Source organism: Microplitis demolitor, chromosome 4, assembly GCF_026212275.2.
Source record: "Microplitis demolitor isolate Queensland-Clemson2020A chromosome 4, iyMicDemo2.1a, whole genome shotgun sequence".
NCBI lineage: Eukaryota > Metazoa > Arthropoda > Insecta > Hymenoptera > Braconidae > Microplitis > Microplitis demolitor.
The window spans coordinates 2,012,501-2,024,878 of record NC_068548.1 but is presented as its reverse complement, the minus strand read 5'-3'; the positions used below and the strand labels follow the sequence as shown (position 1 = coordinate 2,024,878).

Genomic DNA, 12,378 nt, shown 5'->3' with positions numbered 1-12,378 from the left:
CTATGATTTTTTAATACGACCAATATTTTCGTCGTAATTTCAAAATTAAGAGTTTCATAATTAACAAAAATTTGAATCATTCATTATGAATCTTAATTTTGGAATTACGGTGAAAATATTCATTGTATAAAAAAATTTTTCAAACAAAAATTGTAGAAAATTTAATTTTCCAGAGAAAATATCTCTTATGATTTTTTCATACGACCAATATTTTCGTCGTAATTTCAAAATTAAGATTTTCATAATTTCCAAAAATTTGAACCATTCATTATGAATCTCAATTTTTGAATTACAGTGAAAATATTGGTCGTGTAAAAAAATCATAAGAGACATTTTTTCTATAAAATTAAATTTCCTACAACCTTGTTTGAAAACTTTTTCTATAAGACCAATATTTTCGTCGTAATACTGTCATTTGAACCATTCATTTCAAAACTAAGGGAAAAATCTTGTCCCTACTCATCAGACTTTAAATAAATACAGAATTTTTTTTTTTATAATCAAAAACTTCACTGTTTTTACATGAAAAAAATTCTAAGATCTTGAAATAAATTTTATTTTTTACTTTTACCAAAACTAAAAATTCAAAATTCAAATATTAAATATTAATTGCGGGTTTTATTTTCCCCAAGGAATCGCCGATAAGATAAAATTCGATAGCTAATACGCTCGAGGCTGCTATTATCTCGGTCTTTTGTCTCAAGTTAATATTATAACATGTTTCTATTCACGTCCGAGCAGCAATGTTCAATAATTAGCTTATCAATTGCCCACCAATCACCCCCAACAATAATAATAACAATAAATATATATATATACATATATATAATACTTACATTGCCGATGTGAAGGAAGACTTAGCTTCCTCCTACTTGCAGTTTTCGTCCCCATATTTAAATATTCAAAATAATTATTAATTTTAAAATATTCAAAAATTTTAACCACCAATTTTAATTATTTATTTTTTAAAAAAATATTATTATAATTATCATTATTATTATTATTGCCGTCGATTATTTTAATTTGAACTTTTATTATTATCGAAATTTACTTATTGCTTTAAATAAAATTATTGTATTATTTATTAATTATTAATTAACATTTGATTGTATAACGCGATTTAAATTTATTGCTTTTTAATAAATAATTTATTAAATTAAAATAAATATTTTTTTTTTTTTTTTTTTTTTTTTTTTTTTACAAAATATATTTATTTTCTAATAATTTCACAAGACACCAACTGTCAAAAAAATTACGTGATAAAAAAATATTAAAGTGAAACGCGTAACGCATCGTCAAACACGAGGGTTAACTCGTCGCGGTGACGGTCCACCTCCAGGACTGATTTGACATCCACCCACACCACCACCCAATTCCCTTTTTCTTCACTTATTAACTTTTATTTCTCTCTCTTTTGAACACATCTCATATATCTTTATGTTTATTGTCTATTATATATATATATATATATACATATATACATATATATAGATATAGATATATATTTTTGAGGGAGGCTCTAGTATTCTTTATCCCGTTGGAACCCCTCCAGGCGCGATCGAAACTCAACCGAGACTCCAGGCCACTGAGTACTCGTGCGCTTGCGTTCAAATATTTTTTTTTTTGCTTATAGTAAATTTATATATTTTTAATATTTATATATTTATTGTATACAAATGAATGAGAGAAATCAATAGTTATTAAAAGAGTGGCGGGAATTTTATATTTTTGAAATTTAAAATCGAGCTGACTTTTTTTTTAGGGGTGGGGGTGAAATATTCGATAGAAATTTTCAGGGGTAATTTGGACAGTGGAATGATTGGGAGAATTGGAATTAGTGGGTTTTAGTTGAGAGTTATGGGGAAAATTTGGGTGGCAAATTTTTGGGTCGTTTAAAAATTTGAATTTTTTAAATGGAAATTTTAGTTATTTTAATTGGGTATAGTTTGAAGCGAGTATTCAAATTTTAATTGAATTATTTGAGGAATGAATAATTCAAATTGAGGACAATTTGAATTTTTAATCGAAAAGTGAAATCGATTCATTTAAATTAGAAAATTATTTGCACATGATAAAAAAAAAGTCAGTGAAAAAAAAAGATAATTGAAAATTATATTGGTTTCAATTATTAATGGAAAAATTTGAAATTGTGTTAATTTTTGTAATTGATTTGAAAAAAAAATATTAATTTAAATAATTATTTAATTAACACGTGTCTCAGAACGATCAAAATTCATTTTTCGATACAATCGAGGTTTTTTTTAAATATCTCATGAAATATGCAGATTAATGGAAAAAACCATAGGAACAATTTTATAGGAAATTAAATTCTTGACAAAAAAGGTCATATTCATTTTTTTTATAAAATGTATATTTATAAAGATATCTTAAAAAAACACTTTTTATATAAAACGCTCCGTTCATGAGATCTAAAACATGTTTTTTTAAGATATCTTCATAAATATACATTTTATGAAAAAAATGAATATGACCTTTTTTGTTAAGAATTTAATTTCCTACAAAATTGTTTATATAGTTTTTTCCATTAATCTGCATATTTCATGAGATATTTAAAAAAAACCCGTGCCTCAGAACGATCAAAATTCATTTTCCGATACAACCGCGTTTTTTTTAAATATCTCATGAAATATGCAGATTAATGGAAAAAACCATAGGAACAATTTTGTAGGAAATTAAATTCTTGACAAAAAAGATCATATTCATTTTTTTTATAAAATGTATATTTATAAAGATATCTTAAAAAAACACTTTTTATATAAAACGCTCCGTTCATGAGATCTAAAACATGTTTTTTTAAGATATCTTCATAAATATACATTTTATGAAAAAAATGAATATGACCTTTTTTGTCAAGAATTCAATTTCCCACAAAATTGCTTTTATGAGTTTTTTCTTCAATTTGCATATTTCATGAGATATTTAAAAAAAACGCGATTGTCTTTTTCCCGCGTAATTTAAATTCAATTCGAATTTAGATTAATTTATTTCTCTCGATACTTAGCATCAAAAAAGTGTTTAAACCATAAAAAGGCACAAGTTAAAGTCAAAACCTTTCTAACGATATCAATAATTTAATAGTTTAAAAATTTAAATTTAAATTTAAAAAATTAAAAATTACGAATATATAATTTTTGTATAAAAAAATTTATTATTTAGTATTACATAAAATATCATTTAAAATGAGAATAAAAGACAGTGAATAATTACAATTATAACAAGAAATAAAATGTTATGTGTTTAAAATTTTATATAAATTAATAATTATATTTACATTAAAAAAAAATAGACTGCGTTTTTTTAAATGTCTCCGCAGCTTTTTTTAAAAATTATTCATACTTGTTAATTTATTTATATAAGTAATTAGATTTTAAATTTATTTCTGCTTAATCTCACAGTTAGCGTATAAATTTTCCCCTAACTAGATGATACGTGCACTTGACACAATTAAACGTGCTCTTTTTTTTTTAATTAATTAATTAATTAATTATTATTATTATTACACTAAGGAATTTTTTTGTTTCCGCCAAAAATTTTTTGTTCATTTTATTTTATTTATTTCTTTTTTTTTTTTTTTGGGTTTTCTGTTTATTTTTTTTTTGGGTAATTTAACAGTTAACGTAAAAAAAAGGTAAATAAATATATTAATTTAAAATAATATAAAATAATATTTTGTAAAATTATAAAAATTAATTTTAATAAAATAAATTAAATAATTAATTATTTATTTAAGTTGTACTAATACCATGAAGTATGTAACCACGGCACCAAGTACCTGTAATTAATTACATTTTATTAATTAATAAATTTATTTTTTGAATTATCATTCTGGTAAGCCGCTGTCTAATAATTTTTGAATTTTGTTTTTAATGTTAAAGAATAAAAAAAAAAATATTTGAAAAAATTGCACTTATAGTTTTTTCAATTCTCTATATGTGCATTTTTTTAGTTTATTTTTTTTTTGCAATTGAATTGTTGAAAAAAAAAATCTAAAAATTGTTAATTGTCTCTTAATCAGTCGAAAAATTGACAGACAATTTTTAGATTTTTTTTCAATGTCAAAAAAAAAAAAAAAAAAAAAAAAAAAAAAATGCACATGTAGAAAATTGAAAAATCTATAAGTGTATTTTTTCAAAATATTTTTTTTTTTATAATTTATCATTTAAAAAAAGAATCAAAAAATTATTAGACGTCGGCTGACCAGTATCATAGAATATTAAGTTTGAATATTTCTTTACCGAAGCGAATAAATCTAGTGATACTGTGAAAAATTTAGCTCCTGATATAGACATGGCTTTTTGACACTGCTGACACACTATTTGTACAAATGTTTTTGCTTCTTCAGAACCATCGTACCAATGACATGAATATGCGGCTTCCATTACCGATGAACTCTGATAAAATATTATTATCAGAATTTAATATTTTTTTATCAAATAAATTTCGATTTTTCATTGGAAAAATCAAAATTATTAATTTTTTGAAAAATTGTTCATTTAATTTTTGATATTTTATTAATTATTTTTAATGATAATTTGAAATAATTATAATTGATAATTTTTTTTTTTTTTTTCAAATTAATAATTAAATAGAATTCCCTTATCAATTTATTTAAAAATTGATAATTATAATTCTTTGGATTAATTAAAAAAAAAATTACTAACTAACTTAACATTTAATTGCAACCCTGATTCCAATAATTAAATAATTCAATTCCCGCCCCCGGCTAATTCGCTTAAAAAAACTTTTTTTCTCCCACTGAGCCGAGATCGGACTATCGATCTCTCGCCCACCAGCAACATATTCAACAACTCATTAATTATGAACAACAATTAATTACCTCTTCAATCAAACGGTTACCGAATATGCAGAACAAAAATACTTGTCCCAGTGAATACAGCAAATATCCAATAGTCGAGGCAGCATAAACGTTAACACCATTGACCTAGAGTTTCCGTAATTACATCAATTCATGGATTAATAAATTTATTATACTCGGTATCAAATAGTAATCAGATAAATAAATTACCTTAGTGGCCTGGTACGCAAGCAGAGTTAGTGTAATCGTAGTAATTAACATGTGAAATAGCAGAGCAACACCATACGCATCTCCAATAGCTGTTACGAGTCTGGATTAATGGAAAATAATAATAATTGACGTTAAAATGAAGTTGGATATTAGGGGTGTGCTATTAGTTCGAGTTTTTTTAATTATTCGTGAGTTTTCCGAGTTATTCGAAAATTTTCCGGATTATCTGTAAATTTTCCCGATTATTCGTAAATTTTCTGGAATATTTGAATTTTTCGGATTATTGATTAATTTTCCAGAATATTCATGAGTTTTCCAGATTATTCATAAATTTTCCGGGATTTTCGTAAGTTTTCGAATTATCAATAAATTTTCCAGATTACTCATGAGTTTTTTTTAATTATTCGTATGTTTTCCGAGTTATTCGAAAATTTTCCGGATTATCCGTAAATTTTCCCGATTATTCGTAAATTTTCTGGAATATTTGAATTTTTCGGATTATTGATTGATTTTCCAGAATATTCATGAGTTTTACGGATCATTCATGTTTTCCAGATTATTCGTAAATTTTCTGTAATATTCGTAAGTTTTTCCGACTATCCATAATTTTTCCGAATTATCTTAAATTCTCTGAAGTTTTCGTAAGTTTTGTGGAGCATCCATAAATTTTCCAGAATTTTCCTAAGTTTTTCCGATTCATCGTAAATTTTCCAGAATCTTTGTAAATTTTCGAATTATTATTAAAATTTCCATATTAATCATAAATTTTCCAGATTTTCTCGGGAACTTTTCCGTAAGTTACTCAATTCAAATCGAGTAATTTAAAAACTTTCGGAAAATTCTAAAATTTTCCAATTACTCGATTTTATCGAATCATTCAAAAATTTGAATTATTCGATCCGACCACGTTTCGCACAACCCTATTAAATAATAAAACAAGGTTGTCGACGAAATGTCAAGTGAAATTCATTATTTTCTTACAGCAAAATAATTTATTAATCTAAAACTACTTCAGCAACGTGTCGTAAATCTATTACTTAAAGATCGATAGGTCATACGATAACTCGGTGACAAACTTTGTAATTTAATTATTTAAATAAATAAATAAAATAAAATGTACAAAATTTGAATTATTTGGTTTACTATTCTGTAATTTATTTCCGGCATTTATCATAAAAAAATATAAAATGTCGTAGCGTATAAAATACGTTTTAGTTTAATATTTGAATAAAGAAAACTCTGGAGAGCAGGTGGTTGGAACCACAACCCTAGAGACTATACAAGACTATAGCTTCTGCATATATGCTTTTATAGTGATAATATACTAGTATATATGTATATATAAGGGTATATACATATAATATAAGTAGCATGATAATATTACAGTACAACCCAGAGAATTGTTCTGTTCGGAGGGCACGTCCCCCGTAACGGTCAATATCGCGCTTTGATAAATAAATTTTTTATTACTGTGTGAATCTAAACAGTTGCTATGTTCGATATTATTTTTTGTATACTGAAAAAATATGAAAATTTTTAATTTTAAATCCGAACGATTGATTTGTGGGCCAATTTCAAAATTTCCCGCTTTTTTTCAAAAAACGATCGGCCCGAAAAAAAAAGTTATTTTGGGACTTTGGAAGTAATCGGACTTCCGTGTACTTGCGGAAATCGATAAGACATTTTCCGAGAGCTTTGATTTATTTTCGAGGGAAATCGGTCAAGCGGCTAATGAGTTTCGATTTTTATGATTCAAATAACTGGAAACTACTCAGCCGATCGATTTCAGAGTCTAATCAACTGTAAGTCTCGATTGCTGCAGAGAAATTTAAATTCGGTTGATTAGTTACAAATCGTTGAAAAAATTAGTTTTCATACGCGTTCACGTTTTTCTGAAAATAGAAAAATTTCCTAGGATTTTAAAATCGAGAAATTGCATGAAAACTCGATTTTTAAAACCAAGACTGAAAGTAACCTCTTATTTTAAAAATTTGAATTTTTATGGCGGGAAATTTGAATTTGAAAAAGTGTTGACCTCGTGGGTTAACTTTGAAATTTCCCGCTTTTTTCGAAGTCCAAAAAAAATATTCTTTGTCCGACATCTTTAGAAGAAATTGACCGATTTTGATCAAATTTCGGGGCAAATTGGTCAAGTAATTTCCAAGTCATGCAATAAAAACCTCTTTCAACTTTGATTTTTAAAAAAACTTGAAAAGTCCATTCGATTGCAGCAAATAAATGTCCCCGAGCCCTCGAAATCGTCAACATCTCATAAAAACTCGATTTTCAAAATTCGAACCAAAATAAATAACTTCTGTTTTTTCAAAATTTTGAATTTTTTTAGCGGGAAATTTAAAAATGAGATTTACGTTTTTTTGGCGGGAAAAATAAATAATTTTACCTGACAATATGCTTGTGCCGTTCAACCCAATACTTAATCGCACTGCGAACAAGCATTTCTTGTTTTTTAGTCAGTTGATTAGGACCGACACCGCCATTGTACTGAGTACCCGCAGTAGGACGGAATGTTGCCGTAAAATCTTGGCGATTGCTGTAGATACCTCGCAGATCCATGTCCAGCATGTTGTCGCCATTCATTGCTGGTTCCGCAGGCACACCATCATTGTCACGCAAATGATCAGCACTTCCGGCCTTTAATTTATGGTTTAATTAAACTTCTATTTGACTTGGATTTCTATGGTACAGGATTTAAAGCTGCAGTTACCTTGAATAGTTCACCGCTGTTGGGAACTACGGTGTCTAAGGTTGCGCTGAGCTCCATAAGTGGTTTCATTATTGCTTTGAGATGTTGCAATTGTTCGCAAGCAAACAGTAACCATGAGCAGAAGAGAACGTCGATTGAATTTGCGTCGACGGTGCAAATAAACAGCCAGTAGATTTGATATATCAGCATCCCGATGTGCGCCATTCCATGGCGCGCATCGAATGGGTACCATGATCTTACCAATAATCTTGGAATCTTTTTTTTATTTTTTTTTTAAATTATTTTTATTTTATTCAGAAAATCTATTACTGAAAATGGAGGTAGATGAGCAGTAACGTGTCAATGGAAAAAGACTTTCGGATTTTTTTAAAAATGTTAAAATTTATTAATGGGGACTTTAAATTGAATTTTTTTAGAAAATTATTGAATTTACGAAAAAATTTATGGAAACCATTTTGGTAGGAAATTTAATTTCCTTTAAAATTAGTCCTTATTGTTTTCTTTGTATCTGTGATATTTTAGCGGGAATTTCAATTTTAAGACTAAAGGAATTTTCAGAAGTAAAATTTTTTGAGAATTATTCTAGTGGAGACTTTAAATCAATTTTTTTAGAAAACTATTCAATTTACGGAAAAATTTATAGAAACCATTTTTGTAGAAAATTTAATTTCCTTTAAAATTAGTCATTATCATTTTCTTTGTATCTGTGATATTTTAGCGCGAATTTCAATTTTAAGACTAAAGGAATTTTCAGAAGTAAAATTTTTTGAAAATTATTCTAGTGGAGAATTTAAATCAATTTTTTGAGAAAACTGTTCAATTTACGGAAAAATTTATAGAGACCATTTCTGTAGAAAATTTAATTTCCTTTGAAATTGGTCCTGATCATTTTTACCGTATCTCTGATAGTTAACCCACAATTTTACTATATAGATAGAAAAACTATTTTACGGTCTTCCGGGTTCGGTTATTCGTAATAAAAATTTTGTATACTTCAGTAATTTGATTATTAATCCAAAAGTATTCAAAATACGCTAATTACTATAAGAAACAATTCCATAGAAAATTTTACGTGCTACAATTTTGTATAGGAGCAAATTTTTGATAAGACCAACCGTTACTGAGTTATCAAGAATTTAAAATACAAAAGTCATAAAATTCTGTGACTTTATTATTTTTAAAATTTCCCGCAATTTTCCACAATAATCACGCGGCAAAAATAATTTGTACACCGCAATCTCTGCAGAAACTTTTTTCCAACTAAATTTTCCCAGTTAAAGTTCTTTGATCCTCAACTATTTCCTTGAATTTTCATAATTTTCATTTCATAATACAAAACACATGAATATTTTTATCTCAGATCTTCAAATTATTTTTTTTCTTTTATCAAAATTAATTACGAAAAACCATGGGCGCAATTTATACCCAAATAATTTCACAAAATTTTAAAAATTTAAATTTAAATAAAATATCCACGTTATCGCTTCTCTACATTTTAAAAATATGAAAGCCAATAATTAAATGAGTGAAAAATATAAAAATATAAAAACTTACTTCCTCAATATAAGTTTCATTAGTTTCCTTATTAATCCTTTCGACATGTGGGTCTTCAAAGAATGTCAAAGTTGTCCAACTGATAGTAGTAGCAACGGTAGCAGCTCCAACACAAAACAATAATCTTCTCATCTTGGTCAATGCAATCGAATGATATCTCGCATTGCTTTCCGCAAACAATGGATGGCTGTTAGGATTATTCCATATTGCCAAAGTACGGTAAAATAATTTACTTCGTGCCGCAAAATAAATTATTTTAATAAGTGTATGCAAAAAAAATAGTATCGTTATTGTATTTGCCGTAAGATCATCAACGTCTTCTTTTTCTTTAACTAAATTAATAGCAACAAATCCAAATTGCAGTAAAATCAAAAATAAATGAACACTACAATATATTTTATGCATTAATTTTTTTCCCTCCCCATAATAATTAAACATAAAGTGGCCACTTATTTGCATTAACCGGATATTCGGCATTAAATCCGCCACCAATCCCTGATGCTTTGTTTTCATCATCTAAAAAAAATTTTTATTTTTTTATTTAATAAAAAAAAAAAAATCAAAATTTTTTTATTTAATAAAAAAAAAAATTTTTTTTTTTCATTTTAATTTAAAAAAAAAAATTTCTTTAGATTTTTATTTCTTCTCACCTTGAATAAGTTTTAATTAAAACAATTAATTAATTAACAAATAACGAATTATAAAATTACGATTTATTTATTTAAATGAGCAAATTTGCTCACACACGCGTACCGATGTCTTCACCATGAGCTTTAATGTTCGTTTATTTATTTCAATTTTATTCATAACTTACAACCCTCTTATTCCTTACTTTTACCCCCACTTCCTTTTGTGTCCAAGAAACTCAAAGTCTTTAGTTATGACTACAGTTTATGCAGAAAGAGATATTATGAAGAATCCTACTACCTCCCCACCAGGAAAAGTGTCCCAACGTGGACCAATCAGGTAATTTTATTTAAACGCAGGCGCAGGTGTTATTGTTATTGTTATTATTATTTTTTACAAGGGATAAGTTACATAGGAAACCATCATTGATACTTATATTCTTCATGGACTATAATCTTCATTTATTATTCATCGGACATAGGACTGGCATCGATGCCAAGAAAATTGAGAAAACTATTGAGTTTACGAAAAAATTTGCTGAGACGTTTTTTTTAGGAAATTTAATTTCCTACAAAATTGGTTATAACTGTTTTTCTTGTATCTATGATATTTTAGGCGGAATTTTAGTTTTAAGATTGAGGAAGTTTTTGGAAATTGAATTTTTGGAAAATTATATCAATGGGAATTTTAGATTGACTTTTTTGAGAAAACTATTGAGTTTATGGAAAAATTTATAGAGACATTATTTGTAGGAAATTTTATTTCCTACAAAATTGGTCATGTCCATTTTTTTTGTATCTCTGATATTTTAGGCAGGATTTTAATTTGAATATTGAGAAAGTTTTTAGGAATTGAATTTTTGGAAAAATATATCAATGGGAATTTTAGATTGAGTTTTTTGAGGAAACTATTGAGTTTATGGAAAAATTTATAGAGACATTTTTTGTAGGAAATTTGATTTCCTACAAAATTGGTCATGACCATTTTTTTTGTATCTGTGATATTTGAGTCGGAATTTTAAGTTTAAGTATAAGGGGTGTTTAGAAATTGAAATTTTGGAAAATTATATTGATGGAGACTTTAGATTGAGATTTTTGAGAAAACTATTGAATTTCCCAAAAAATTTATAGAGACCATTTTTGTAGGAAATTTAATTTCCTACAATACTGATTATAACCATTTTCTTCGTATCTGTGATATTTTGAGCATAATTTCAATTTTAAGATTTAAAAACTTTTCATGCATTTAATTTTTTGAAAAGTATTCTAATTCAAAACTTTAAATCATTTTTTTGAGAAAACTATTGTGTTTTTCAAAAAATTTACAAAAATAACTTTTATAGGAAATTTAATTTTGAACAAAATTGGTCCTTATCATTTTTACCGTATCCACAATATTTAACCCACAATTTTACTATAAAGATAAAAAAAAATATTAAAGTCATCCAGGTTCAATTTTTTATAATGAGAATCAAAATATTCCATCTATTATTTAATTATTAATCAAAAACTGTCAAAATTAGCATAATTAGTGTCCCGAGCAATTTTTCAGCAAATTTTATGATTGACAAAATTGTACTCAAATTTCCAATAGGAGTAACAGGAAACCAGTTATCAAAAATTCTCCATATGAAATTTAAAAAATTTGCTGTCAAAATTAAATTTTCAGATGACGTAACCCTCCCCCCCCTCTAATTACTTCAGTACGAATAATTCATACCGCAATTTTTCAAAATCCCTGATAAATTTTTTTTCACTTTTCATTTTTTTTTTTTTTTTAATTTGAATAAAAAAAAATCGGCGCTCTTTTATTTAGTTGCCATAGTGACGTATATTTATTAAAATAACGAGTTTGCGTTAAAAATAAAGTAAAAATTGTTCAAACAAAAAATCGACGTAAGTAAAAAAAAATATAAAAAAATAATAATAATAATAAACCTTGAAATAAAATTGAAGGCTCGACGTAGGTATCTATTAGCGTATTATGTTTAATGTCTAATGTAAATTTAAAAGGGACAAATAGGAGGAGTTTAAACAACTGGACAACCAACAACGAGAAAATATTAAATAGTTTATAATAATAATAATAATAATAATAGTGGGAAATAATAAGTGGAACGAAGACACGTGGATCGATAAAGAAATTAGTTGATCATATATATAATATACTACTAGACATTGGCTTTGACGTTATTATTATTTATTATTTATAAAGGTACAAATGTAAAACAAATGTACACTAAAATGAGCTTGTTTCAATGTCAAAATTATTTATTTAATATGACGATTATGTGACCACTAGTCGTCAGCAGTTAACATAAATATATTGATTTGTCATTTTTAAATTATATATTATCCTTTAACTTTCACAAATTTTTTGACCTAAATTACTATTGTTTTTGTTTTTTTTTTTTTAGATGATCATT

The 12,378-nt window shown here is 26.2% G+C and overlaps 1 protein-coding gene across 1 annotated transcript; it reads right to left on the bottom strand.

Annotated features, from left to right (window-relative positions):
- Positions 1-3,719: 3,719 nt before the first annotated feature.
- On the bottom strand, positions 3,720-10,065 carry LOC103571567 (odorant receptor coreceptor). The gene is made up of 8 exons (XM_053738101.1): positions 9,977-10,065; positions 9,327-9,842; positions 7,773-8,027; positions 7,449-7,699; positions 5,048-5,147; positions 4,859-4,963; positions 4,257-4,412; positions 3,720-3,793 (listed from the first exon to the last, which is right to left on the bottom strand). Exons 2-8 carry the CDS (start codon positions 9,840-9,842, stop codon positions 3,743-3,745), a joined length of 1,434 nt encoding a protein of 477 aa, XP_053594076.1. The 5' UTR covers positions 9,977-10,065; the 3' UTR covers positions 3,720-3,742.
- Positions 10,066-12,378: the final 2,313 nt, after the last annotated feature.